This window comes from Aquila chrysaetos, chromosome 13, assembly GCF_900496995.4.
Source record: "Aquila chrysaetos chrysaetos chromosome 13, bAquChr1.4, whole genome shotgun sequence".
NCBI classification, from domain to species: domain Eukaryota; kingdom Metazoa; phylum Chordata; class Aves; order Accipitriformes; family Accipitridae; genus Aquila; species Aquila chrysaetos.
In genome coordinates this window covers 4,261,615-4,285,859 of record NC_044016.1, presented here as the reverse complement: position 1 = coordinate 4,285,859, position 24,245 = coordinate 4,261,615, and the positions used below count along the sequence as shown (strand labels likewise).

General features: G+C 39.4%; 1 protein-coding gene across 1 annotated transcript in view; it reads left to right on the top strand.

Annotated features, from left to right (window-relative positions):
• MSH2 (mutS homolog 2) overlaps positions 1–24,245 on the top strand; it is a 56,318-nt gene that overhangs the window by 2,119 nt on the left and 29,954 nt on the right. Inside the window, exons 2-6 of the mRNA XM_030035509.2 lie at positions 873–1,027; positions 1,435–1,713; positions 2,289–2,435; positions 3,567–3,716; positions 6,128–6,261. Of these exons, the coding sequence (XP_029891369.1) occupies positions 873–1,027; positions 1,435–1,713; positions 2,289–2,435; positions 3,567–3,716; positions 6,128–6,261 (865 nt within the window). The remainder of the gene's footprint in view (positions 1–872; positions 1,028–1,434; positions 1,714–2,288; positions 2,436–3,566; positions 3,717–6,127; positions 6,262–24,245) is intronic.

The following is a 24,245-nucleotide window of genomic DNA, read 5'->3' as shown; positions in this document are numbered from 1 at the left end:
ATAATCCCTATTTATTGCTTGTGCTTACTTTAGATGTCATCTAGCTCTCATAAGTATGGCACCAGTCTGAGTTAATTCCACTTGCTGATCTGGCAGGAAACTTGATATACCCCCCCAAAACCCCAATTTGTTTCGTAGTGGAATTATCTTATTCTGTGAGTAGGCTGCTGCCAGAGGTAGCATGGGAGGTGGGGAGGTAGAAGTGGTCTTGCTCCTCTTGGCAGCTGTATGGAATTAAATTTGTTCAACTATCATCTGCCTGCACCCTTATAGGGAGAGAAGCAAGAAGTCTGTCAATTAGACACTTTCTAAGTTAGGTTTTAATGTAAACTTTTAAACTTCTTTGAGAATGTGTTGTTTTTACAGTATATATTGTGATAAATGGGAAATGGAAATGTCTTGGCACGTGTGTCTTGCCATCTTCTGAGTGCGAACAGGGTGACAGTCTGTCCTGTCAACTGAAGTGGCTTATCCTGGAAAGAAAAGATGTTACCCAGAAGGAAAACCTGTAGCAGGCTTCCACCACTCAGATTAAAATGTGTGAAACATTGATTAGAAAACCAAATGGAGAATATTGTAAGGAGAAGGGAACTGTGAGAAGAACAGAGCTCTTTGTATATATGTATGTATAGATTTAGTGAAATTTGGAAGTGAACATTGTTTTTATTTGGATGGGGAGTATGCTTTATTCATTCTTAATATTAACGAGTTGAATGTTGTGGGTTTGTGTTGTTTCACGGATTTTACATGTTTGCTTCTTTGATACTAGAATAGTGTCCGTCCTGAAGGCTGTTCTTGGGGATTTTGATTACAGAAAATAAACTTTATGAACAAATTCAGGTATCTCAATTTTCTTTTTTCCTTTTTTGTAGGAACTCAGAAGCTTGAGAGTGTTGTGCTTAGTAAAATGAACTTTGAATCTTTTGTGAGAGATCTGCTTCTGGTTCGTCATTACAGAGTTGAAGTTTACAAGAACAAAGCAGGGAGTAAATCTATTAAAGAAAATGACTGGTATTTAGCATACAAGGTACAATTTTCAACCTTTCTTTATGATTGTGAGATGAAAGAAAAAAAACCCGTAACTCTTTCCCTGAGCTCCTCAGCTTGGAGATTTGGGATTTTCAGGGACTGACATCGGTGGTACGATGGTAAATCGTGTAGTCTGTTTTATGTGCCTGTATTTTCTACCGCACTAAGGCTGGACGAACTTCTTCTGTATCTTTGCCATAGGTTGGGGAATGAAGGAAACCTAAAGTAGCTCACTTTGTGTACATGATATGTAAAATTTTAATGGTTAAAAAAAATACAACAGCCGTATGTTTCATATTAATGGATTGTTCAGTACTTAGTTTTATCAGTTGTCGTCCATTTTAAAGAAAAAAAAGTATGTGCGTAGATACACACTCTTTAAAAGTGTATTTCTTTTCTAAATAGGGTTCTCCAGGAAATCTTGCCCAGTTTGAGGAAGTTCTCTTTGCCAACAATGACATGTCAACAGCCATTGGGGTTGTGGGTGTTAAGCTGTCTACTACTGATGGACAAAGAGTGGTAGGAGTGGGGTATGTCGACGCTACGCTGAGAAAATTGAGTGTCTGTGAGTTTCCAGATAATGATCAGTTCTCAAACCTTGAAGCTCTACTGGTTCAACTAGGACCGAAGGAGTGTGTGCTACCAGGAGGAGAGACTGCAGGAGAAATGGGAAAACTACGACAAGTAAGGAAACCACTGTGGCTTACAGCTAGACAAAACTTTTATCTGAAAAGCTGTAGTCTAGCCTATTAGCTAGGCTCCATGATTTAGAATCATAGAATCATAGAATCATTTAGGTTGGAAAAGACCTTCAAGATCGAGTCCAACCATCAACCATGCCCACTAAAACATGTCCTGAAGTACCCTGTCTACTCGCTTTTTGAATACTTCCAGGGATGGTGACTCAACCACTTCCCTGGGCAGCCTATTCCGATGTCTGACAACCCTCTCAGTAAAAAAATTTTTTCCTAATATCCAACCTAAATCTCCCTTGCCACAACTTGAGGCCATTTATGGAAAATGGAGCAGCAATATGTTAACTTTAAGTTTTGATTTATGCATCCAAAATGTATTATTTGTCTGTTGACTTATTTGCATTTTAATCAGCAGAAGTTGTTCTAAGTGTAAAATCTTGTCTGTCATTCTTCTCTCTGCAACCTAGCAGTAAATAAATCTCTCATCAGGGTTTGTTTCTGTATGAACATCTGTCCCCTGAATATTGAAAGTAATTGATAACTTTGTGTGTTTGTGGACAACAGGTCATTCAGAGGGGAGGAATCCTGATTACAGACAGGAAGAAGGCGGATTTCACAACAAAAGATATTGTTCAGGATCTCAATCGCTTGTTAAAATCAAAAAAAGAAGAACAAATGAATAGCGCAGCATTGCCAGAGATGGAAAAGCAGGTGAGCACAGAGCAAAGCTTAATGTGTTCCTGTTTTTTAGAAGGAGAGTGGTGTGTGCACCTGTTGTGAGCTGATCTCCTCTGTCCTCACTGGTCCTGTTTTATGCTGGATTCCCATACTTCTGGGAAAGTATATCCTACAACCCGTGGTATATTAAGCTACATTCTTGCTGAAGTGTTTCACAGTTCTGCTCAGCTTGAGTCTGTGTCAAAGTTCGATTCCAGGGGTCCTGGAAAAAAAATGAGAAAACCCCTCACTTATCTCTTTAAAGTAGTGAACTCTGGTAAGCAAATAAGCTGTGCACAAGAGGTGTTTCCTATTCATAATCTATCTGGCCTAAGGACTGAAGTACAATACTTCAATTATTTTGCATGACAGGAAAATTAGTATTTGAAAACAGAGTAATGTTTATGATAATATTTTTGTGTTTTGTATCATCTTATGGCTCAAGCATATCATTTAGTGCCTGCATTTGAACTGAACATGTTTGTTCTTAGCTGCAAACAAGAGGTAATTTGCTTGAGAGAAACATTTTTTAAAATGCTCTTCACTGCTGATGCTCACTACAGGTGTAAGGCACAGAGTTATTCTCCCTTAATGTGTGATTTCATAACAGGTTAAAATTGTCTGAAGTGTGTTGCAGCTGAACAAGTCAGTCATATTGCTGCCTCTCTTTTGTGCTGGCACTAGCGTTTGTAATGTCATGCAGTGAGTCAGATCAGATCCTTGTTCTAGCTGAAAACTAACCCTGAAACCATGTCCTGAGATGATCCATGATACCTCATTTATCTGCAATAACTTGTTTATGTTCCTGAGCCAGAAACATCCTGATAACAGCTTTGGAAAGCTGGCAAGGTGTGCACTTCACATTTTGTTTATCAGATTATGCAAATGTCTAGTTCATTGTTCTTGCACCTACCTAGAAAGATGCTGCAGTGCCATAAAATGTCCCTATGAAAATGAAGTCTTGTCAAACAGGATGAGTCTCTCATAGGCCTGCTGGAATCGACATGGCTCAAAGTCTTTCCTGATAATAACTTTCTAGGGGCATTTAACAAATACTTCCCATTTCAGGAGTGTTTCTAACTAGAATGTGGTGTGTTCTTTTTTTTTTTTTTTTTTAAACTTCAGGTTGCTGTTTCATCTTTGTCAGCCATTATCAAGTTTTTAGAGTTGCTGTCAGATGAATCTAATTTTGGACAATTTGAACTGACTACTTTTGATCTTAGTCAATATATGGTTCTAGATAATGCAGCTGTTCAAGCCCTCAACCTTTTTCAGGTAAGAAATGCACACTTGAATGGGTAAGTGTTTTGCAATATACTTATTTAGCTGCTTGATAAGTAGCCTGACTGCGCAATCACAGCTCCCCAGATTCTGATTAATGGCAACTTCTACATTTTTAGCTTTGTTTTCAGCTACTCCTGTACAGTGTGTGTTTAAACACTGTTAGCCACTGTTACCACCTTTTTTGTTTTTGTATTTTGTTAGTTTACTTTGAACGTAGAAGAGAAGATCGCCAAGGAGGTAGAAAGTGGCCACAAACAAGTGTCTGTGTAGAATGCAGATACGGGAAGAGCCGTAGAAGTACCTCATGGTTGTAGCTGCTGAGCAGTCTGGCTGAGCAGAGGTGGGAATGCTTTGTCTTTCCTTGGTTATAGTCAGAGAAGTTCAAGTCTCCTGTGGCAGAGGCAGACTTGGGGTGTGAGAGGGGAGGAGAGTTCTGGAGTTTTGTGGCATGATAGGGAACTCCAAAGCACAGTTGCTTTGTACAGTAGTGCTGGTTTGGGGAAAGAGAATAGAAGCCTGAATTAGATGGTATTAGGGGAACAGGAAGCATATGGCAGGAGCACTGCTGTTGGTGATGGAAGGGAAGGGCTGGCTGAGGCAGGGAGGGCACTGAACAGGACAGTACGTAAGAACATTCTGAAAGCACTGTGGCATGCTAACTGGCCAGTGTAAATTTCACTTTTACGCACATTTTCTACAAATCCAAGCAGGTTACCAGTCTCCTCCATACCTCCTACCATGTGTGGCTTTCTGCTTTTCTGGTTTTTACAGTTGTAGAAAAATGTGGAGTCGAAGTGGTGTGTTGTATCAGCTTTTCTCTCTTGTTTTCATGTTAGTAAATGCTGCTTAGTGATCTTTGTTTGGAGCTAATGTGCTTGAGTTTCAGATTTATAGGAAGAAATCACAAATATAGTCCCCTGTTTACCTTAGAGGGATTTCAGGAGGAAAAACCAGCATATATTCAGCATCTGAGCTGGTTAATGCAGGAGAGAAATGTTCTTTTTTTTTCTTTTTTTTTTTCCTTTATTTCCTGATGCAGTGCCACTGTCTAGGGAAGGAAGCAAAAGTTGTATCTCTTAGGCTTTATGGAGGTGTTCTCAGAAGTTCAACACTGTCTTAGCTACATCCCTCTATAAGTCCTTGCAGGTGTTACGCTTTTCTTTAGGGGCTGTTGTGAGCTTTGGAACAAGGGATTTGCCATGTAGCAGGAAACTGTGTTGTTGCCTCTGTGGCAGGCTGTCTGTGGGGAGGTTTTTGGGCAGGCACTAAAGCAAAGGCAAAATATTTTGTAATTTGAGTTGCTCTGTGAGGTGTGTAGGTAAAGTTCTTATGGTGCAGCAGATGCAGTTGATTATATGAAACTCTAGCCTTCCAACTTGGATGTGCTGAAGTAGGTTATTTTTGTATATGTACTCTGTGATATGCTTTCTTGGATTCAGAAGTTTTTCATGTGCAATACTGTCCAGAAGACTAAAAATATGCACATCCACTTTAGATATTAGATTTTCCAGGGATTAAATGTGTCAGTATACCTTCTTACTGCACACAATAATGTGGCGATGCTAGTTCTACATCCCAGTTGTTTACAGGCATCCAGACCTGCTCCTGGTTGAATGCTTGCCTGCTGTTTTAATTGCAGGTGTTCTTGGGTAAAGAGGGTTGAGATTTTCATGTCAAAGTTAAGAGTTGAAACAAGCTTGTTTGCTGTTTTTCAATGTTAAACAAAATTTTTTCTTCCTAACTGTCTGTGCAAAACCCAAACAAAACCCCAGGAAAAATGCCCGAAAGGTTGTCTTGAGTCTAGTTAATATTAAACCTAAATTATAGAAAGTAAACTGTAATATGAACAGAGTAAGTTTAGAGATGTTTATAGTACTTCGAAGGTGATCTGGGGAAGCTTGAGAGAATTTGGATAACTGTGTTCTTTCCCATTGCCTCATTCTGTTGTGTCCTTGCCCCCTTCCTCCCCATCCCTCCCAGCAGCCCCCAAAGATCTCCAGCCAAAACCCTTTAACCCAAGTCCTGTTTCTTGCTGCTTTTTTTTTTTTTTCTGGTGGACAGGACCCCTATTTTTTGACCTTATGAAGGGCAAACTAGAAAATATCTAGGTATATTTCCAGCCTTCCTATTCAAAGGGCAAACTGCCCAGTGACTAGGTACATTTCTAACTTCCCTGTTCAGTCAGGATTAGTTTCAAAATAGACAAACCTATTTCTTGCTTGCCATGTTCCAGGGACTAGAGTGTAAGTGCTTTAATGCCATGCTGTTTCATTTGCCCTTTTTGATGGGTGCCAAGTTGAATACAGAAAAAAACACTGATCTGTTCCTAGGTAGCAAAGTTGAGTGCCATTCAGTGGGTGGCAATAAACTTCATTAACTTTATTTTTTTTCTTCCTTTCCAGAGTTCTGTGGAAAATGCTAATACTGCACAGTCTCTAGCTGGTTTACTAAATAAATGCAGAACCCCTCAAGGACAAAGACTAGTTAATCAGTGGATCAAACAACCACTTATGGACAAGAACAGAATTGAAGAAAGGTAACAGTATTATGTGTTTGATAGACTTATACAAGTTAGTAACTATTTTACAGAAGTCTCTTTCTTTTTAAGCACAAAATACTACAACCAAGAAATAATGGTGGTTGGAGGTTTTTGTGTACTATCCTGTAACGCGTTGTAGTTAAACAGCAGAAGATATTTTTCCCGGAGATGCACATTGACAGGTTACTGTTAGATTAAATGCTTTTTACAATTATGACATTTTAAAGAGGAGGTGTGATATGTTTAGGTGGTCAAATGATTCATGCTACAGGCTAAGGCAGTGTAGCAGCCACTTCATAACTATTATTCATACTGCAAATGCTCAGTTTGTGTAATAATATTTTGATGTCATGTTTGGTTTACCAATTTAAAAAAACACAAACAACAAAACACCCAAAAGATTAAGCAGTAGTGACCTTTTCCTACTTCCAGAAAGAAACTACCTTTGACAGCAGTGGGTCATTCTTACCATGTCTTGCGTAGATATTGTGGCCCAAATATGAGTGGTCTTTCTCTTCCTTGCTCTTTCATACTGCTGCCTGTCACCATGTGGCTGCCCTGCTGGTAGATAGTAGTATCAGTCGATATGAAGCCTTAGAGAATCTGGCAAATCTCTGCTGAGAATGTACAGATAATTCTCAGTGCTTCAGAAGGGAAAACTGCAAAGGCCATATTCCTACTGTGTGTGTTTATCTCTTGATCATGTTCACCATGCAAACAAAAGTTACACTTTTTTTAAACTCATGCTAAATATAGCTATATTCTTATAATCTAAAACCAAACTTCATGCAACTCAAGTGATCAGCAGGTTAAAGCATTGCAAAAATCTATGTTAATGTGTGTCTTGACAAAGCAGAGGAGGCCAGAAAACTGAATTTAACTTTGATATCCTCTCTAAGGCTTATATTTCAGATAAGGCATTACAGGTATACGCTGTTGGGCTTTAGCACAGATCGCTACTACCAAAAAAGAAATTTTGGTTTAGGCATGCTGATATTTAAAGAAGTTATGCAAAGAGTAGTTTTCTCTCTAGATTTCTGGACACTTGAGTTACTCTGCTTCTCTCCAACAAATTTTTCTACTTTTCTAATCATTTGGAGAGTGTTGCTTAGTAACTTGATCAGACCCAACTTAGAAATGTTATTAATGTTGACATTGAAATATTTGTCCCCAGGTTTATTGAATGCTGTGCCTTACTCTTGTGTGTGTTACAAAAGCTTTCATTATTAGTTCTTGATTATGTGCCCAGGATCTTCTACTTCTGTCAGTTTTGGATCCTAAGATCTGAGCCAACTTTAATTTTACAGTTACGTTGGTTTTAAGATTTTGAAAGTTATTACTCCCATTTGTAGTTTTCTTACGTCAGGGTAAACATTGGAAATTTTAACTTCCGTATCAGACTTCTTTACTCATTACTGTGCATCAGAAGTCCTGCAAGTTAGTGAGAGACGGTGTTTTCTTTATAAAACTGGGGCTAAATTATAGGCAGAATAAGTAACTTGAGCTGTTTTGTAGAGTTATGATTATCTCTGCATTTTGTGTTGTGATTCTGTATGGCTAATGTTGACTGCATTTAGGAAAAGCTATATTTAAAGGAGGAGAGTTATGGAATTAAGAGAATGGAATTAAGCTCTTAGTGAAGCTTGTAAAGGTTGGTGTATCCAAGTGTTAGGAGGTTGAAAGAGGTCTGTTGATAACCTCCTGTATCTTGCCCAGCCACAGAATCATCTGGGCTGCAATTTGTTAAAAGTAGGTTGTTTTAATCTGTATTTATGGACACTGACATACTATAGTCATACTTTTTCAGTTTATTCTGCAGCATAGGTAAGCCTGTCTGAATGTGTATTGCTTTCAGGTACTACTTTGATGAATTTAATTCTTTGGGATAAAAGCAGTGCGTTTTACTTGTGCCATCCTCCCAATCTTAATGCTTTTCAGAGTGTGTAGGACTGTTCTTTTTTTAATCTGAAGGAACAAGCATAATAAGAGAAGCTGTTAGTGGGACTGTTGAGATGTATTGACAGATTCAAATATGTTTTGAAAGATACGCAGTCACCAAGTTGTTTTCTATATGCTTTACAGTATATTGTGACTGTTTTAAGAATTACAAACTATAATTTAGAACATATAGGTGGTTTGAGAAGGAGATATCTGGACTGCCGTTCCTTTATGTTTCCTTTGTTGTCAAGGGAAGTTACTGATTATTTCTTAGCTTGAAGTGTGCCATGTTAAAGGACCCCTTTTAACACTAACCAGTGCAAACTCTTAGCAAACTAGACTGAACTACCCAAGTTGGATTGATGTTAGGTGACAGTGTTTTGAAGTAAGCCTGTTGTTTTGCTTATACAGGAGGTATTTTGACTTAACTTTTATTCCACTAGTGTAGAAGTGAATGGCTGAAAGTTTTATTTTAAAGTTAGACTCTTGTAACGCTCTGCTAAGACCTGTAGGTGGTGCAAGTCATCTTTTGGAGCTAAATGGATCAACTTCTTTCAGTAGTTTGTAACCTGCAATGTGTTGTTCATATTTATGGATAAATAGAACACAATGTTACATCACTAGTCCATATTAACCATCGATACGCTAGCAACACAAATTAAGGTACATAGTGCACATGCTTCAGATAAAATAATGTTTGTCTGCTGGAACAGCTCTTAATGAGAACTAAGAAAACAGGGGTTCCTGATACTTGCCTGTCTTGAAAGACTTGGGGTTCTGCCCATGTCTGGCTGGTTTTCCATGATTAAAAAAATAATTATCAGTCATAAGTATACAAGATACAGCCCTGCTTCTCCCTTGTGGTGTGTTCAGAAGGCAAGTACGCGAGGTTCTTGCTCATTGCCTTATAGTCAGCATGTTTCTGAAATTAAAATGTACTTGCAGAGACAAGAAGTGCAAATACGTATATTAATTGCATAACACGATTGACTGTAATATAGCAAGCAACTTCAGTATGTACTGTTTATTCTTCAGATACTGGAACGTCTGAGAAATGTGGCACAATGTAAAATAATCCTTGATCTGTTTTGCCCTGCGAAGAGAACTCATGCTGAATATGTTTAATTTTTTTCTATTTTTTGGGGGAAACTATCTGATATTTATCCACAGCACAAATATAAGATTCCAGCTCACCATTTTGGTTCTCTATACATACTGTGGCTGAACCTCTTATACATCTATGTCCTGTGATAGAAGAGGTGCAGCGGTCTCAGAGGAGTTAAAGGCTGTACTCAAACATCACTTGTTCTGATTCAAGCCTGTTTTGAGCTTTTCTCTTGTGTTCCTAAATATCATGCTGCATGGTGGCCACATTGTAGAAACAAGTCCTATCTCTAGCAGAGTCAGAAAGTAATAGATTCAGGAAGCTTGAGGTGAAGAAACGGCTAGCATGGTAAAATTTCCAAGTTTGTAGAACATGCTCATGAATCAGTCTTGAATGACAAAGTAGCAACTTGTTTAAAAATGAAAAAAAACCCAACTTGTTGCTAGCTAGCGTAGGCAGGCTTGAATGCCTTTACAGTGCTTTATTTAGCAATAAGTTAACTCACATACGCTTTCTCTAGCAGATAAATGGAGGGACAGACTGGGGTAACGCATATAGGATAGCTCGGAAGCTACTTGACTGGGTGCTCATCTCAGATGCACACGAATACACAGCGTGGATGAGAAACAGCCAGGTGAAATGAGAAGTCTGTGCATTGCAGGCCTGTGATCTCCCTCGGATTGCAGAAATGTGATCCTGCAAGTGGAGTGCTGTAGCGCGTGCTCTCTACGAACGGCAGGCAGGGAAGATGGAGGGGATGTGTTTCTGCAAAGGTATGGATTGAATGCGCAGAACTCTGCTGCAGAGGGGGCAGCGGGCCTATCGTGAGCTTATGGGTCAGGATTAGAGAGGGAACAGCAAGGCGAGTGGCATTACAGTGACCTGCCCCATCAAGATGAGGAATTGGACAAAGCCGCCTTGAGACAACAAGAAGAAACATGATCACAGGCTGTGGCTCTCTTGGAGGACTTGAGCCACCCTGGCACATGCTGGAGTGAAGCGTGATACTTGCGTTTTTGCACACGCTGGCAGATGAATGGGAGTCAGCAGTGTGCCCTTGCGGCGGCGAAGGGTGACTGTGCACTGGGCTCCACTAGTATGAGCAAGTTGAGGAACGTGATTGTTCACATCTGCTTGGTAGCTGTGAGGCTGCATCTAGAGTACTGTATCCAGTGTGGGGCTTTGCAGTACAGGTAGATGGACAAACAGGAGCCGGTCCAGCGGAAAGCCACTGAGCAGGATCGTGGGCTGCAGCACGTGGTGTATGAGGAGAGGCTGAGGGAGCTGGGTTTGTAGCCTGGAAAAGAGAAGGCTAAGGGGCAGACCTCACTGCTGGTTGCAGCTGCGTAGTGGGTGGGAGTCATTGAGAAGGTGAAGCCAGGTGCTTCTCACAAGGGCACAGCAAAAGCACGAAACAAAACAGACACCAACCTCGCCAAAGGACCCTCCAGTGGGATATAAAGAAAAAAGTCTTCACTGTGCGGATGGTCAGACTCTGGAATGTATGCTCAGAGAGATGGAGGGATCTGTGTTCTTGTTCAGTGTTCAACTTGTTTTCAGCAAGGGCTGGAACTAGAGGCCTTGAGTTCCTTTCCAACGTAAATTATTCTGCGTTAGGTTTTCGCTGCTTTTGTGTTCTTTTCTAACCTGCAGCTGTCCCTGCAAAGCATTGCAGATAGGCTTTGTTGCCTCTGTCTTTTGTGGTTAGCAGCTCTGGAAAGACCTTCGGTACTTTTCTGAGTACAGATCAGTACTTCTCCACAGCAACAGACTGATTTCAGTCAGTTAAATTAGTTAGGTGGTGGCCTGCATCCTCAGTGAGGGAGGGGAGAGCTTGACTGACTTGGAGGTTTGTCTAAATGGCTTAATTAAAATGCACTTTAAATGCTGGGAGTGCCCCTAATGCCTGTGAAGAAGCTTCTAAAATACAGGTTGAATCTGAACTGGTGGAAGACAGAAATGTGATTTGTTATTGTCGTGGAGATCCTGATGCAATAAATATTTCGCATGAAAGAAGTTGTCATTCCAGTGACATGAAAATGGTGTTGGCTTCCCAGTAAGCCTCTAGAAATGTTAGAAAAATGTCACCTTTGTCATTCCAAAAGTTATCATCTCTAAGTCCCCTAGAGAAATGTTTGTAGCTTGAAGCTCTCAATGCTTCTTCTTTAACCCTCTCCCCTCCCTTCACCTGTGTTTACTATTTTCAAAACTACTAGATCACCTGTATTTTCATTTGGGTTTGCTTGTAAAACTGAGGTTGATAGTGAGTGCTGTCTAGAAATATTAAACAAAAGCTCTACTAGTCTAGCAAATGTCAGACAGGCCACGTCACTAGGAAGGAATTTGCATCAAAATCCCAGGCACTTGAAACCTATTAAAAACTTAGATTCTTGTGTTGCAAGAAACTTATTTTTAGTTTTCTCGTTTGAGGAGGGAACAGAGGGATGTAACTAAGAGCTGAAAAGACTCCTTCATGACACCTTCAGGTGTAGGAAAGACAATATTGCTGTTTGAGCTGGAGAAGTGCCTAAGAGCTGTTTGTATTCTGCATGTTATCTAAATCATTTGTCTTCTAGGTCAAGGATCAGCAATCAGCATTGCAAATCTGTAAATTATAGGTGGCATTCAGTGGTGCAGCACTGGACCGGGTAGTCATAGTATCTCCTAGTTGATACTTCCAGCTCGCCCACTTCATCCTGACAAGTCCTTACATGGTGCAAAATAAATAGAAGGATTAAGCTTTTACTCAGTTTCTTTTGCATCTGAATTTTGAGGCTTAAGGGAAATGAAAATTAAACTAAAATTTGGTTGAAATGTCAAATTGGTTTTCAGATTTGTAAGAAATAATCAAATTGCTATTTATTTAGGGAAATATGAATCTGTAGCTGCCATACTGTTCTTTTGCTCTCAGCCTGCCAAAAGGAGGTGGATGGTAATTACTGCAGTAGTTAAATTTTACTTAGAATCTGTGTTTAATTATTCAGGATTTTTTTTTTTTTTTTTTAAATCACAGCCATAAGTTAATGAAGCTTCCAGTTAAAGACTGTGACCATATGAAAACGTTTACTATGTACATGTACAAAGCTCTCTGGTTTGTCACAGTATCCTTGGTGGTCACTATTTTGAACATTGTATACAGGAATATGGTATATTCTCCGTGAAAGAACAGTGAACGTATTATTATTTCTGTTCTGTTTAATTTATATCCACAAACATTAGAAAGGTGGCATGTCAGGAAACTGCAACGGAAGCTCTTGGCAAGATAATTTTGTCTTGACTTGTAATTTAATTTCATTTATCATGTGTAGGGGTTGTAGAAGTCTTAAATGTTTTGTTTACATACAGTTTTGAGTTTCTCCTCTGTACAGAATGAATGCAAATGAAGAAATACTTGTTTTTTACGGCAAAGAAATAGAACTTGTTCAGTACACTCTTAGTCTGCACAAGTTTAAGGAAATGCACAGGTTAGCAATTTAAAAGAGTATTAGTGTTGATGGAGTAGTGTAATAACCTTTTAATTTTAATAATGTATGGAAACTTGTAAGGAATAAAACACTTAGAAAAAAATAATAATGGAAATACCTTTCCTCAGCTGTCTCTAGTCTTTGAAGACCATGCAGTAATATTGTTTTATCACTAGATCCCAAAATGCCATATTTAATTAAAAAGGAAGACTGGCACAAAACCTCCACAGTATAAGGCATTATGCTGACAAGCAGCCTTAGCTGCTTTCCATCTTCAGCTTCTATGGAAGGTTTTGGGTGGGGCAGTTTCACTGTATGGAGTTTACTAATTTGCTCATGACTGTATAGTACTAGATGCGTTCTTGTTCTGTCATCTTCATTGTTCTTTTTTATCATATAAGAAATGGTGGTTTATTAGTAGTTCTTAAAAAATGGGCTTTTGTTTTCCAGAAGCCTAAATATTATGTTGATGGAATGGCAATGTTCAAAAAAAGTATTGTGAAACTGGTTGTTCTTGTCTTTATTTAAATTAGGGTATTTTTGCCTTCATGTCCTTGACACTTGCTCACACTAGCTGTTCTGTATGTAGGATTTCCTTGGTCTTCAGTGGGCAGAATTCAGTGTGAAGGTTTTCTGTTTGTTTTTGACTGTTATGCATCGTGCAGCAACCCGTGACACTGAGTTGTTTCGTAGTTGGCTGACACTGTCTGTAACCACTTTTGATTTAAAGTTGTAGGCATGCTTCCCTGACTGTGGATTGTTGCCAGTTCCCTTTTTATTGGCACTAGCACTAGTGTTCATGTAGCTGCTTCGTTCAACTTTTGATGGGGAATTTAGCATGCTAAAATAATCAAGGGTGTAATGTCATATAGCATCTAATCCAGTAAAACTAGGCAGTTGCCGAAGGGGGCAATCCTAGTTCCCTTTTCTGGCCTTCAGCTCCTGCTGCTCCCTTTTTTTGGTCTCATAAGTACAGAAAAATTTGATTTGGCCTGTTCACCTGATGAAAACTAATCCATGAAAAAGTGAGGAAAGTTGTCATCTAAAATGAATCCTTTTGCTCCTCTGCAGCTGGTCCATGACCTGCTATCATCATAAACATGAGAAGATTAACATCTTAAATGCAGATCAAGCAGTACCAAAAGCCTGTTCTTCAGATTTAATAATCTGACTCGTGTTAGCTTTTTCTTTGTATCTTGATTTTTTTTTAGAACTTACACTAATTAATTTATATTGTGAGTTGGATTACCAAACTTGCTATAGGAGGGTAAATGGGATATCTGCCTATCCTCAGATTGGAAGTGTCTGAATCTGTGGAATGGAGCTGTTCACTACCATTGCTGAATAAACCTGCCTTTCTGACAAATTCACTACGAAGACGCTACTTGAATTTTAGCTCCTACAGAAGACAGACTATGGCAATTTTATGAAAAATAATGTGTGCATGGAAATAAATTAATAAATCTAGTCTTTTGTAACATTGGGAAGACAGAAAACATGTCTCTGATGAAGTCTTTGGGAGATACTTGGAGAATCTTGTTTTATGAAATATCCTCTTACCACTTTTGTCTATACAGTTCCTTGAGGGTAAGAGACTGTTTAGTCCAGCAAGACTGTGCTGGGTTTTTGAGGTGGGAGAGGATTTGCTGTGTAAAACGTGTTATGTTCAAAATTCAACTTTGTTGATGGATCTTCTGTGTGTTTTTTCTTCTATAAGTATGCATGTTTAAAAGTTAGGAACAGTGTTTATCATTCTGTGAAGTAGCAGGTTGCTCTAAGGTGAGAATTCTCCCTTTTCACCCCAGCCTCTCTCCTGTGGAGCTGTTTAATTTGTTAAGGGTAATAATTTTGTTATTTCTTAACTGAGAATGGGGAGAAGCAGTGAATCAAATCTAAATAGTGCTGTTACATAACACTCTAGTGCTGAATGGCAGCTCTTAGTAATAATTAAAAAATAAACCTTCCTCTTATTTGGCAAATATAACTTTTGAGAAACATAAGTGAGGGTTTATTTTACTTTTCGATACTTTTACAGATAGCTGACTGTTACTGTACGTAACATACCCAGGCTGTGGAATGCGAAATAAAAGACACTTGGTTTTGGTTTTAACTGTGACTGGGGTGATCGTAGGTGTAGGTTGGATGCACACGTGTATGAAAGTTTCTTTAGAATATAGACAGGAACAATATTTTTTGCTTTAAATGTTTTAACATTTTCAGGACCCAACTCTTGTAGAGCAGGGCTGGTCTGCCGTGGGAGTGTGGAGTCATCCCAGCCGCACAGTGAACCATCAGCAAGAGCTGGTGAGAGGGAGATGCTGGTAGGCCTCTTTGGGTCCCTGCTGCATGGCATAGGTGTCCTTCTGTCCTATCTGGAGAGAAATAGTGGGACCCTTGACAAGCTCTGGTCATCACCTGCCTGTTGAAATGTTCCTGAAGATCCCTCTCTCTATTGCTCTGAAACACAGCTTGCAGCCTGCAGCTCTTGGCCCTGCGAAGAGATAGGTGTGTGGTGGTACCATCACGAGTGCTGCCAGCCTTGCCTTATAAATGAAGAAAAAATGTTTCCTTTCTGCTTCTCTTACTTTTCGTTGTAGGGAATTTGTGTGTGTGCCTCAGAGCTCTGCAGTTCTTTGCTTTGACATGCTTTCTGGCTTGAGGAGGCAAAGCAGAACTCTGCTTGTGTGCTGCTGCTTTATTTGCTTATGCTTCAGAATGATGCCAAACACTCCCTTCCCTCAGGGTCTAAAAATATTGCTGTTGCAGCAGCCTGCTTCAGGAGCAAGATCTTAATTGCATCAAGTGGTACCTTGCTGGCAAGAATAAGACCCAAGATTTTATTTTTCTGCTGAAGAATTGTTTTCTTCTTTACCTTGCCTAGTCTGCTGAGGTTGGAAAATGTTTAAACACTTGTGCAAAAATAATGAATTATTGGTAACCTATTTCAGAATACGTAACATTGCAGTAAGTATCTTTGGGGGAAAAAAAACCCCAATATATTGGAGTTAATTGTGCTTTTTCTGATAATCCTGTTTTGTTTTTTATTCTGAGCTCATTAGCTTGCAGCCTCACAGTCAATACATACTGCTTCCAAAGCTTTGCTTGACTGTTATAGACAATAGTTATTTTGTGCTTGGTACCCCTGATATAATCTTAGGGCTTTAATTTACTATTTCTAGGCTTTGACATAATACTCAGATGGTATATGCAGGGATTCATTTAGGATGGGAAAGAGTCTGTTGCTTCCCTGATACATATTAATTTTATGTTACATAAATGTAACTGATGTAAAAGAGTGAATTCTGATTATTTGGAAGAAAGTATTTATTGAATTTAAAAATTATCTGTAAGTGGACTGTTCTGAGGTTACAAATATCCAGTATTGTTTTCATGCTAGAATGGTTTGGGGACTAATTAGGAAAATTAGAAAAGGCAGGAGACTGATGTTTGGATTTGGCTTTCTCTTTATGTTGCTCCGGTTGTGGAGCACTTTTGTCTGGCTGCTTAGTAGTACAGTTTGTGTACCCAGTGCTCTGGAAGTGTGTGCAATGTGATTTCTGTGGCTCTCTGAGGGTCTAAAGCTGCCCTTCAAACCTTGGACTCTGTATTACAAGGGACGACTTCAATAGAACTGCAAAAAATAGTCAGCATATTCATGGTTGCTTCAAGTTAAACATTTGAGATTAAAAGACAGTAGTAGTGAGTTCAATCCAAAGCCCTACCCTGTAGTAGTGGAACGAAGGGCAATTTCTAGTACTAAATACATCCTGAGGGCATCAGATACTTGCCTGGAGATCCCTTGATTTAGTTCATTTCTGACTTGAGGGAGAAGGTACGGCAGGGTGGAGAAGAGCAGCAGGTAGTGATACTACCTCACACTTTTTGTGATAGCAGTGCTGGCTTCTGCCAGCTTAGAAGTGTTTGTGGGACTGTGGCTTGAGGGCATAATTTCCTAGCTAGCTTAAGCCAACATCAAGATACAACTGAGCTTGTCTACAGCTGGCAGGGCCACCCCAGAGTGAGGTAGTTCAGGGGAGCCTCACTGATGGAAAGCTAACACAGCCACAGCAAATGAAGATACATGTTTAAGGAGGGGACTGCAACTGGGAGCATCACCTTCGGTGTCAACCTGAGGTGTCTGCAGCTACCTTTACCAGACTACCAGTTTTTCTTCTTCCATGCTGTGTGGCTTGCCTGTGTAAAGAGCAGGACAGCTTTCAAGCTGTACCGCTGAGCCAGGTCATGTTTGGTCTCTATGACTTTTGTTTCTGCAGAGAAGTTTTGAACCTCTTTGGGTCTAGAACTGTGAATTATCGCAAAATCTTTTAAGAAGCTAGCAAGATCATCAGAGTACAAGGATTGCTATAATCTTACTGGGACGACAGCATTGTCTTTGTAAGAACACGGACATGACGGGTAAACTGTAAGATGCATCACCGTGGGGCTCTTTGTTCCTGGTGTGCTGTTTCTGTTAATCTGCACTATTATACAATGTCTTTTAATTGCTAGGAGCCTGTAATTTCACATCCCCCACATAAAACAGTAATGTACTTTAAGTTCTGAATTGAGGATGTATATACACTGTTGTACGCCTTCACTGTTGTCTTGAGAGTTTTGTTATTTAGGCAAGCTGTATCTTTTAGTTTAGCTCTTTTTTTTTTTTTTTTTTTTGAGGTTGTAACAGTGGTTTTCAGGGAGAGTAGCTGTGAAGTCATTTGATATTGCAGAATTATTTATATCGTGTTCTTAACTGAAGAAACAAAACCAACTTTGTGTGAGCATGCTAAGAAGAAACAATAACAGGTTGCGCAGTTTGTGCAAGAGCAGGTGGGAAACAGAAGAAGAACTTGAACCATTTAGTGTGGAGGGGAATACATGTGAAGGTGCAGGCTGCTTTTTGGCAGACGGGGTAGGTAGAAGCCTTGCTTACCTGGGTGCAGGCCTGTTGGAATTGGCTGGGTTGTCTGCTTCTGAACTACAGGCCCTTATGTACGCGTGTGTATTTGGGAGAGCTGAAAGAGAGCTTACACAGATGAACAACTTGTGACACACTCTCAGACATAAGATGTTGGACCCAAATGATATTGTAGGGCCAAATTATATCAATTTCATTACAATAACAGAAAGATTTTGACCCCTTGCTTGGGATATTCTCTCATATGTAAGATGTGCTAGAGAGGTATGTACACAACTCACCTGGAGAGCAATGTTCTGAGTTGTTGATGAAAGAAAAACCTGGATTCAAATCTTGTGTCTTCAAAGTACTAGAAGAACCGGTGCTTATGGTGAGTCCTCTGCAAGGCTGCTTCTGCTGCTTGGGTAAATATTGCCACCAGCTGGAGGCTCATCACCAGAAATCAGAGCAACTTCGGCCTGCGCACAGTGTCCGGTGTGAGCTGAGTGTGTAAGCTGAGTGGGGGGTTGAGAAGATCAGCGATACTAAGCCTATGGTGTATGAATAAAACAAAATGGTTTTGATGGTATTAGTCTCTCTAAAACTGCTGGTTCCTTATTGCTCAGGTTTTGTGTTATTTTTATTTCAATTTGTTTACAAAGATTGCTCCAGTTACGTAACAGAGTATTCTGTGCATAAGTAAGCACTTCCAAAAGCATGTGTGGGTTGTCTCGATCTTTTGCATTGTTATTTCTTTGTGCTTGTCTGAGAAGTTTTAAATGTTATTTTTATAAATGCACGTAACAACTCTGATTGTATTGGGCAAAATGACCTGAGATGGTCGGTGTGATTTTTATGCTGGTAGGATGTGTGATAAAGTAATTTTCAGTATCAGGCTTTGGATACCTGATTTAGGCTCCTGTGTGCCCATGTTAGGTATCTGTCTTAATACTTCAAAAAATGTAAAGCATAGTGGGGTTCTTTGCCATGAAAAGAGCTTTGCAAATTTAAGGTGATATTTACTGCTTACCTGAGATAGTGACAACTGGACTTCGGCTGATTTTTGAGAGAGATGCTGTTTGTCTAGGGAACGATTGGGTCACCAGGAAGAAGTTTATAAAGGTTGCTTAGGACAGTGCCTCACTTATTTCTGGCTGGAAAACACAAATGCTGGTAGTCAACTACAGCAACTTGCTCTAGTGTGGACTTCCTCCAGGGTGTTAAAATCCCAAGTGCTTTGTGTGGAAAAGAAAGCCCAGTTAGAACAGATAAGATGGTGGCTTGGCTTTGCCCTGCCCTCCTATTGAAGAGGCAGTACCTGAGGCTGTAGTTTATTACGTTATTCTGGTAATTTCTATAGGATTAGAAAAGAGGAATTCATCAGTTTTATATGTCTGGGTTAAGCATGACTAGGGAGGGTTTACCTTGGCTACATTGGATTAAGAAGAGATCTGAGTTTGAAAGAAACCCCAGGGAAACCGAAATAATGGTACATGAAGTACCACTTCCCTTTGTATAAAGGAAATATGAAATTAAACTGGTATAACTGTGCATATTCTGAAGCTTTTGTGGTGACATGAAAGTCTTAGCATATCTTAAAGCAGTCCTTAATATGCTGCTTTTGTAAGTGGTGTTTCTCTGATAAAACTCTCTATAATCGATTATAAAGTTGAACAGTTGGACAGAAAAGTTGATTTTATCCTACAGTCATAGAAAACCTTTAGCAGGCAGAGAATACAAATGCATGCTCTTCAGAAGACTCAGCTGTTGTATAGCCAGGGGAGTTACAACCTTTAAGATCTTCTTAAAAGTAAGTCAGCTTCCCCTGTAAAAGAGTGCATTCTTAATTTGGTTTCAGTGTTAACACTTTTTTCCTTGTGTCATACAGAACTTCTAGTTAGTACAGTTTTTCCCCATGAAAATGTCTACCAGAATTTGGGATTTTAAGTTACTACTCTATAGTAGTAATTAAATATATATATTACTCATTATTAAATATATATATATATATTACTGATTATATATGGATCCAAGTTTCATAATATGCTAAAAAACCACAGAGTCCTTTTTCTGACCAGAGGTGCTTGGAGGAAGTGTTCTCCTTCCTGCATGCACGGGGAGGCACAGAACTGCCCAGGGTTTTGCAGGATGGTAGTGGAGGAGAGATTTAAAACCTGGGTGCTTTATAAGTCAGCTTGTTGTACAGCTCACTGGTTTGTTAGTGGATTTTTTTGTGCTTGCCAATCCTGCTCAGGCATTAAAAAGATTCTCTTCGTTCTAACTCTGGTCTTTTATTTTAACCTGTTAGTTTAGTTATTATATCTACAGACAGGATTCTTTTCATCCTTCTATGAAATCTGTATACATGTCAGCCTTAATTAATGTTTTCGCATTGTTGTGGCTTAACCTCAGCCGGCAACTGAGCCCCACACAGCCGCTCGCTAGCTCCTCCCCTGGTGGAGTGGGGGAAAGAATTGGAAGAGTAAAAGTGAGAAAACTCTGCTGAGAGAAAGACAGTTTAATAGGTAAAGCAAAAGCTATGCACACAAGCAAAGCAAAACAAGGAATCCATTCACCACTTCCCATGGGCAGGCAGGTGTTCAGCCACCTCCAGGAAAGCAGGGCTCCAGCACACGTAATGGTGGCTTGGGAAGACAAAATGCCATCACTCCAAACATCCCCCCATTCCTTCTTCTTCCCCCAGCTTTATATGCTGAGCATGACGTCGTATGGTCTGGGATATCCCTTGGGTCAGTTGGGGTCAGCTGTCCCGGCTGTGTCCCCTCCCAACTCCTTGTGCCCCCCCAGCCTCCTCGCTGGTGGGGTGGGGTGAGAAGCAGAAAAGGCCTTGGCTCTGGGTAAGCACTGCTCAGCAGTAACTAAAACATCTCTGTATTATGGAGACTGTTTTCAGCACAAATCCAAAACATAGCTCCATACTAGCTACTATGAAGAAAATTAACTCTATCCCAGCCAAAATTGGCATACCCGTTAACTTAAACTTTTATATCTAGCTCTGTAAAAGCCTAGAAATATAATTAAAACCTCCTGACAACCTCTGTGTTGTGGCAGTATTGAGTGCAGTAACCTTAAAATCGTGATGAAGAATGCTGCATAGATGTAGCAAAGGAAGAAGCAATCTTTTCTGATGTCAAATGAGATGTAGGCCTTGATGGAACAGAAGGATTGTGATGAGACTTGGGAAAGTGTGTGCCATTTATTAGATGAAAAACAGATTTTTGTTATCTTTTTTTGGTGTGGAGTGTTAGTCTTTTGTCTGTTAAGAGGCGTCTCGTGGACATACTATTATCAACAACAAAATACAGGAAAGGATGAAATGCTTTCAGTTGGATTCCAGAATATCCAACAGAAACTTGGAGACAGGTGTTTGTTTTTTTTTTTTTCTCTCTTTCGAAGAGCACACTAAGCCTAATATTTCTTGTTATTGCACAGAATTCAAAGCTGATAAATAGCCATGGTTTTGAATAGCAAGAAAAAAAAGGGGGGGAGGTATCATTTCCAAGTTCAAGAAAAGTACTTGTGTTGGTTTTCAGTTATATTAGCTGAAATTTTGTTTGCTGTTTTTGTGGTTTAATTTGCAAATTTAAATAACTGTCTTGAAACAAATATTTCATTTATGTTCTAGTGTGGTTTCACTAGTTATAATTGTTTCTGTTATCTTGACTGTGTTGCCTTAGATCTGTGGTGGAAAGTTTTGCCTTACTCTCCTTTCCCTTTTGGCTGCGTGGCAGAAACAAGTTATCCAATGTTGTTATCTGTTCTTAGATTACACTTCCTTGGATTTTTTTTTTTTGTTTCCTTTTGTATTTTCTTTTTTTGTTTCCTCAGTCAAGCTTTATGTTAAAAGCAACCTGTCATTTGATTTCATTATTACTTGGGAGCATTAGGCATGGCTTATAGTTGCATTATCTTAACGTAGCCCTTTCTGTTCAGCAACTGTGTATGTATTCTTACCATACAGGAAATTGTTATGCAAAATGTGGCATGAACACAAACCTGTCAGCTTTATATTTGTGGTTGGCAAATATAAGAGGGGGAAGATAGAACAGTACTAGGAAGGTCATGAGATGTTAGTCTAATTAGCATGGTTTTGGCAGAGGAAAATTGTATCATGCTCATCTGAGAACTCTTTGAACTTGTCATTGTTGTGGACAAAGGAGGAAAAAAAAAAAAAAGAATAAATTAGAGCTTTCAAAACGCCTTTGACAAGTTCTTATCCAGGAGGCTGTTGAACAAGCCGAGGGAGTCGTGGGATAAAAGTGAAGGTGTTGTTTATGTAAAAGGCACAAGCAAAAATGTTTTAATCTTGGCAAAGGTAAGCTCAAGAGTCCAGAAGCTGCACTTGAGATATTCTCTAATGATCGGGATAGCAGCTGGCTAGTGAGGTGGTGACACAAGTAAGGACCAAACTTCCAAACCTTTAATGAAAACCAAAATAGGCCAACTGATTGGACAGAACAGGAATGGTTTGGATTTATGAGAGTAAGTATAAAGCAATGTGTATAAAAAGAAAGAATGTAATCTGCCTGTGTCTAATAGAGCTTTACATGGATTCGGAAAGGGTGTTGGGCATCTGTGTGTCAGATTGAAGGCAAGTCTCTGTGCAGTTGGGTTTTAAATACAAGGTATGGTGCCATTATAGAAACTGTTGCTGCTGGTCTTTTCCAAGTGCAAAATTTAGTAAGTTTCAGAAGTGATTCCATGTGTTTATATCTATATGCCAGGATCATTGATTGTGTAAGGACCTCTTTGAAGAGAAACTAAATGCTCTGGCTTTAAACGTAAGCTATCAGAGGGCAAGGTGGGATGTAATGTAGAGGATGAACGTGAATTTTGCACATTCTTGCATGTCTGAGAGTGGTCATCAAAAACAGAGAAAATAGTTTTTATACTGGAAATTTTAATGTGGAAATCATGCAGTAGTCTGTAGATTAAGCAGGTTGGATAAAACCATCAAACCCTGGTTTCCTACCCCAGGCGAGAGTAGTATTTTTTTAGATTAAAATTCACTTTTATAATTGGATAAACACTCCAAATGTGTCTTGCTTTCTTCCTACTACTTTCTTTAAGTGAAGAAAGGGTGCTTTAAACCAGAACTTCATGCAGTTTTACAGATAATAAAACTTGAAGGTATTTTGAAGGTATTTGCAACTCCTGCCTTTTTATGGGCTGATGTGTGGTGATATCTTGATAATTGAGAAGTAATAAATAGGTTTACAAATCTTGCATATCACCTGGGAAGTGAGAGGACATAACATCAGAATAGTACAACCTCTTGAGTGTTTGCCATGACCATAACTGCTAAAGACCAAGCAAGTTAACAGTGAGAACACGTGGGTATACTTTATGGACAAGTTCTCAGTGAATCCTGTCTTGGTTTTGCCGAAGGAATTGTTTCCAGATTACAGGACTAAAAATGACCAAGTTACTTGGTTCCTGTGAAGAGGAACAAGTTGGCAGATACTGCCCCTAGTTTCAGTAAGCTCTGACAGAGGCAGAAGATACTTTGTGGGGAAGACCTGCAGATGGGATTTTTTTCCTTCTGTAATCCCCTGGGGAAGCTAGGCAGACATCTGGTTAGTGGGCTTGTATTTAGGCTGTTAAGCAGTTGTATCAGGTGTCTTTGGGTTTTGTTTTGTTTTGTTCTTTTTTTAATACTAGAAAAAATCTGGTCTTTACAAAGTATGTTTGGTCACCAGTTGCTGCTGGTGCTTCTGAGAAAACAGTTCGTGATGTAAGTCTTAAGTCAGGTCTGCTAGGTAAATTGTAGGGATTTTTAATAAACACGGCAATGTATCTGCTGTGATAAGATCACATAATTCTTGTTATTCCTCCAAACCATTTGACAGAAGCCTGAAAGCTAGAAATTGTGCTCAGAAACACCAACAGGGATCAGAATTGGAAATTATTTGGCTATTATGACGTTTCTTATACAAATCTTGTTCTGCATTCCTGCAGTAGGTATCTTAAGAATATTCCTGTCTACTTCTCACAAGCTCTGTATACATGCTGAAACTTAAATGGATATTTTAGAGATTCCCCATGTTTCCTATCCTTTTTGGAAATAAAGCACCATTATGGGTTAGTAATGTCAATCTTTAAACGTATTTATTAAGGCAGTAGTTGAGTGGATAAATGTAGATGTAGGATTCTTCTCTTGTCTTTTTCATCGATTTTGTTCGGTATAATACGGAAGGCTCACTGGAGTGTGTGGGTAGAACACTTTCTGCAACAGAAGGACATTCCTTTTGAATTTTTTATGTACAGAAATGTACTGCTACCTGTCCAGGGGTCTCTCTCTTGTGCTACCTTAGACAAAGCCTTTGTTTCTTGAGGGACTGTCTTTACTACTTAACTGAGGCAGTGTACCATACAAACCTCTGTGTACTGTTTCCAGTGTCTAGTGCTCTCTGCAGAATGCTGCATGGTGTAATGTAGAGATTACTGCTTTAAAAATGACGAAAAAAATTTTGTCATTTCCAATGGAGTTTGCAAATGCAAATGTTCCTGTTATTGAAACTGATGCGTTTTTCTGCCAGTAAGCAGAACAGTAGAAATA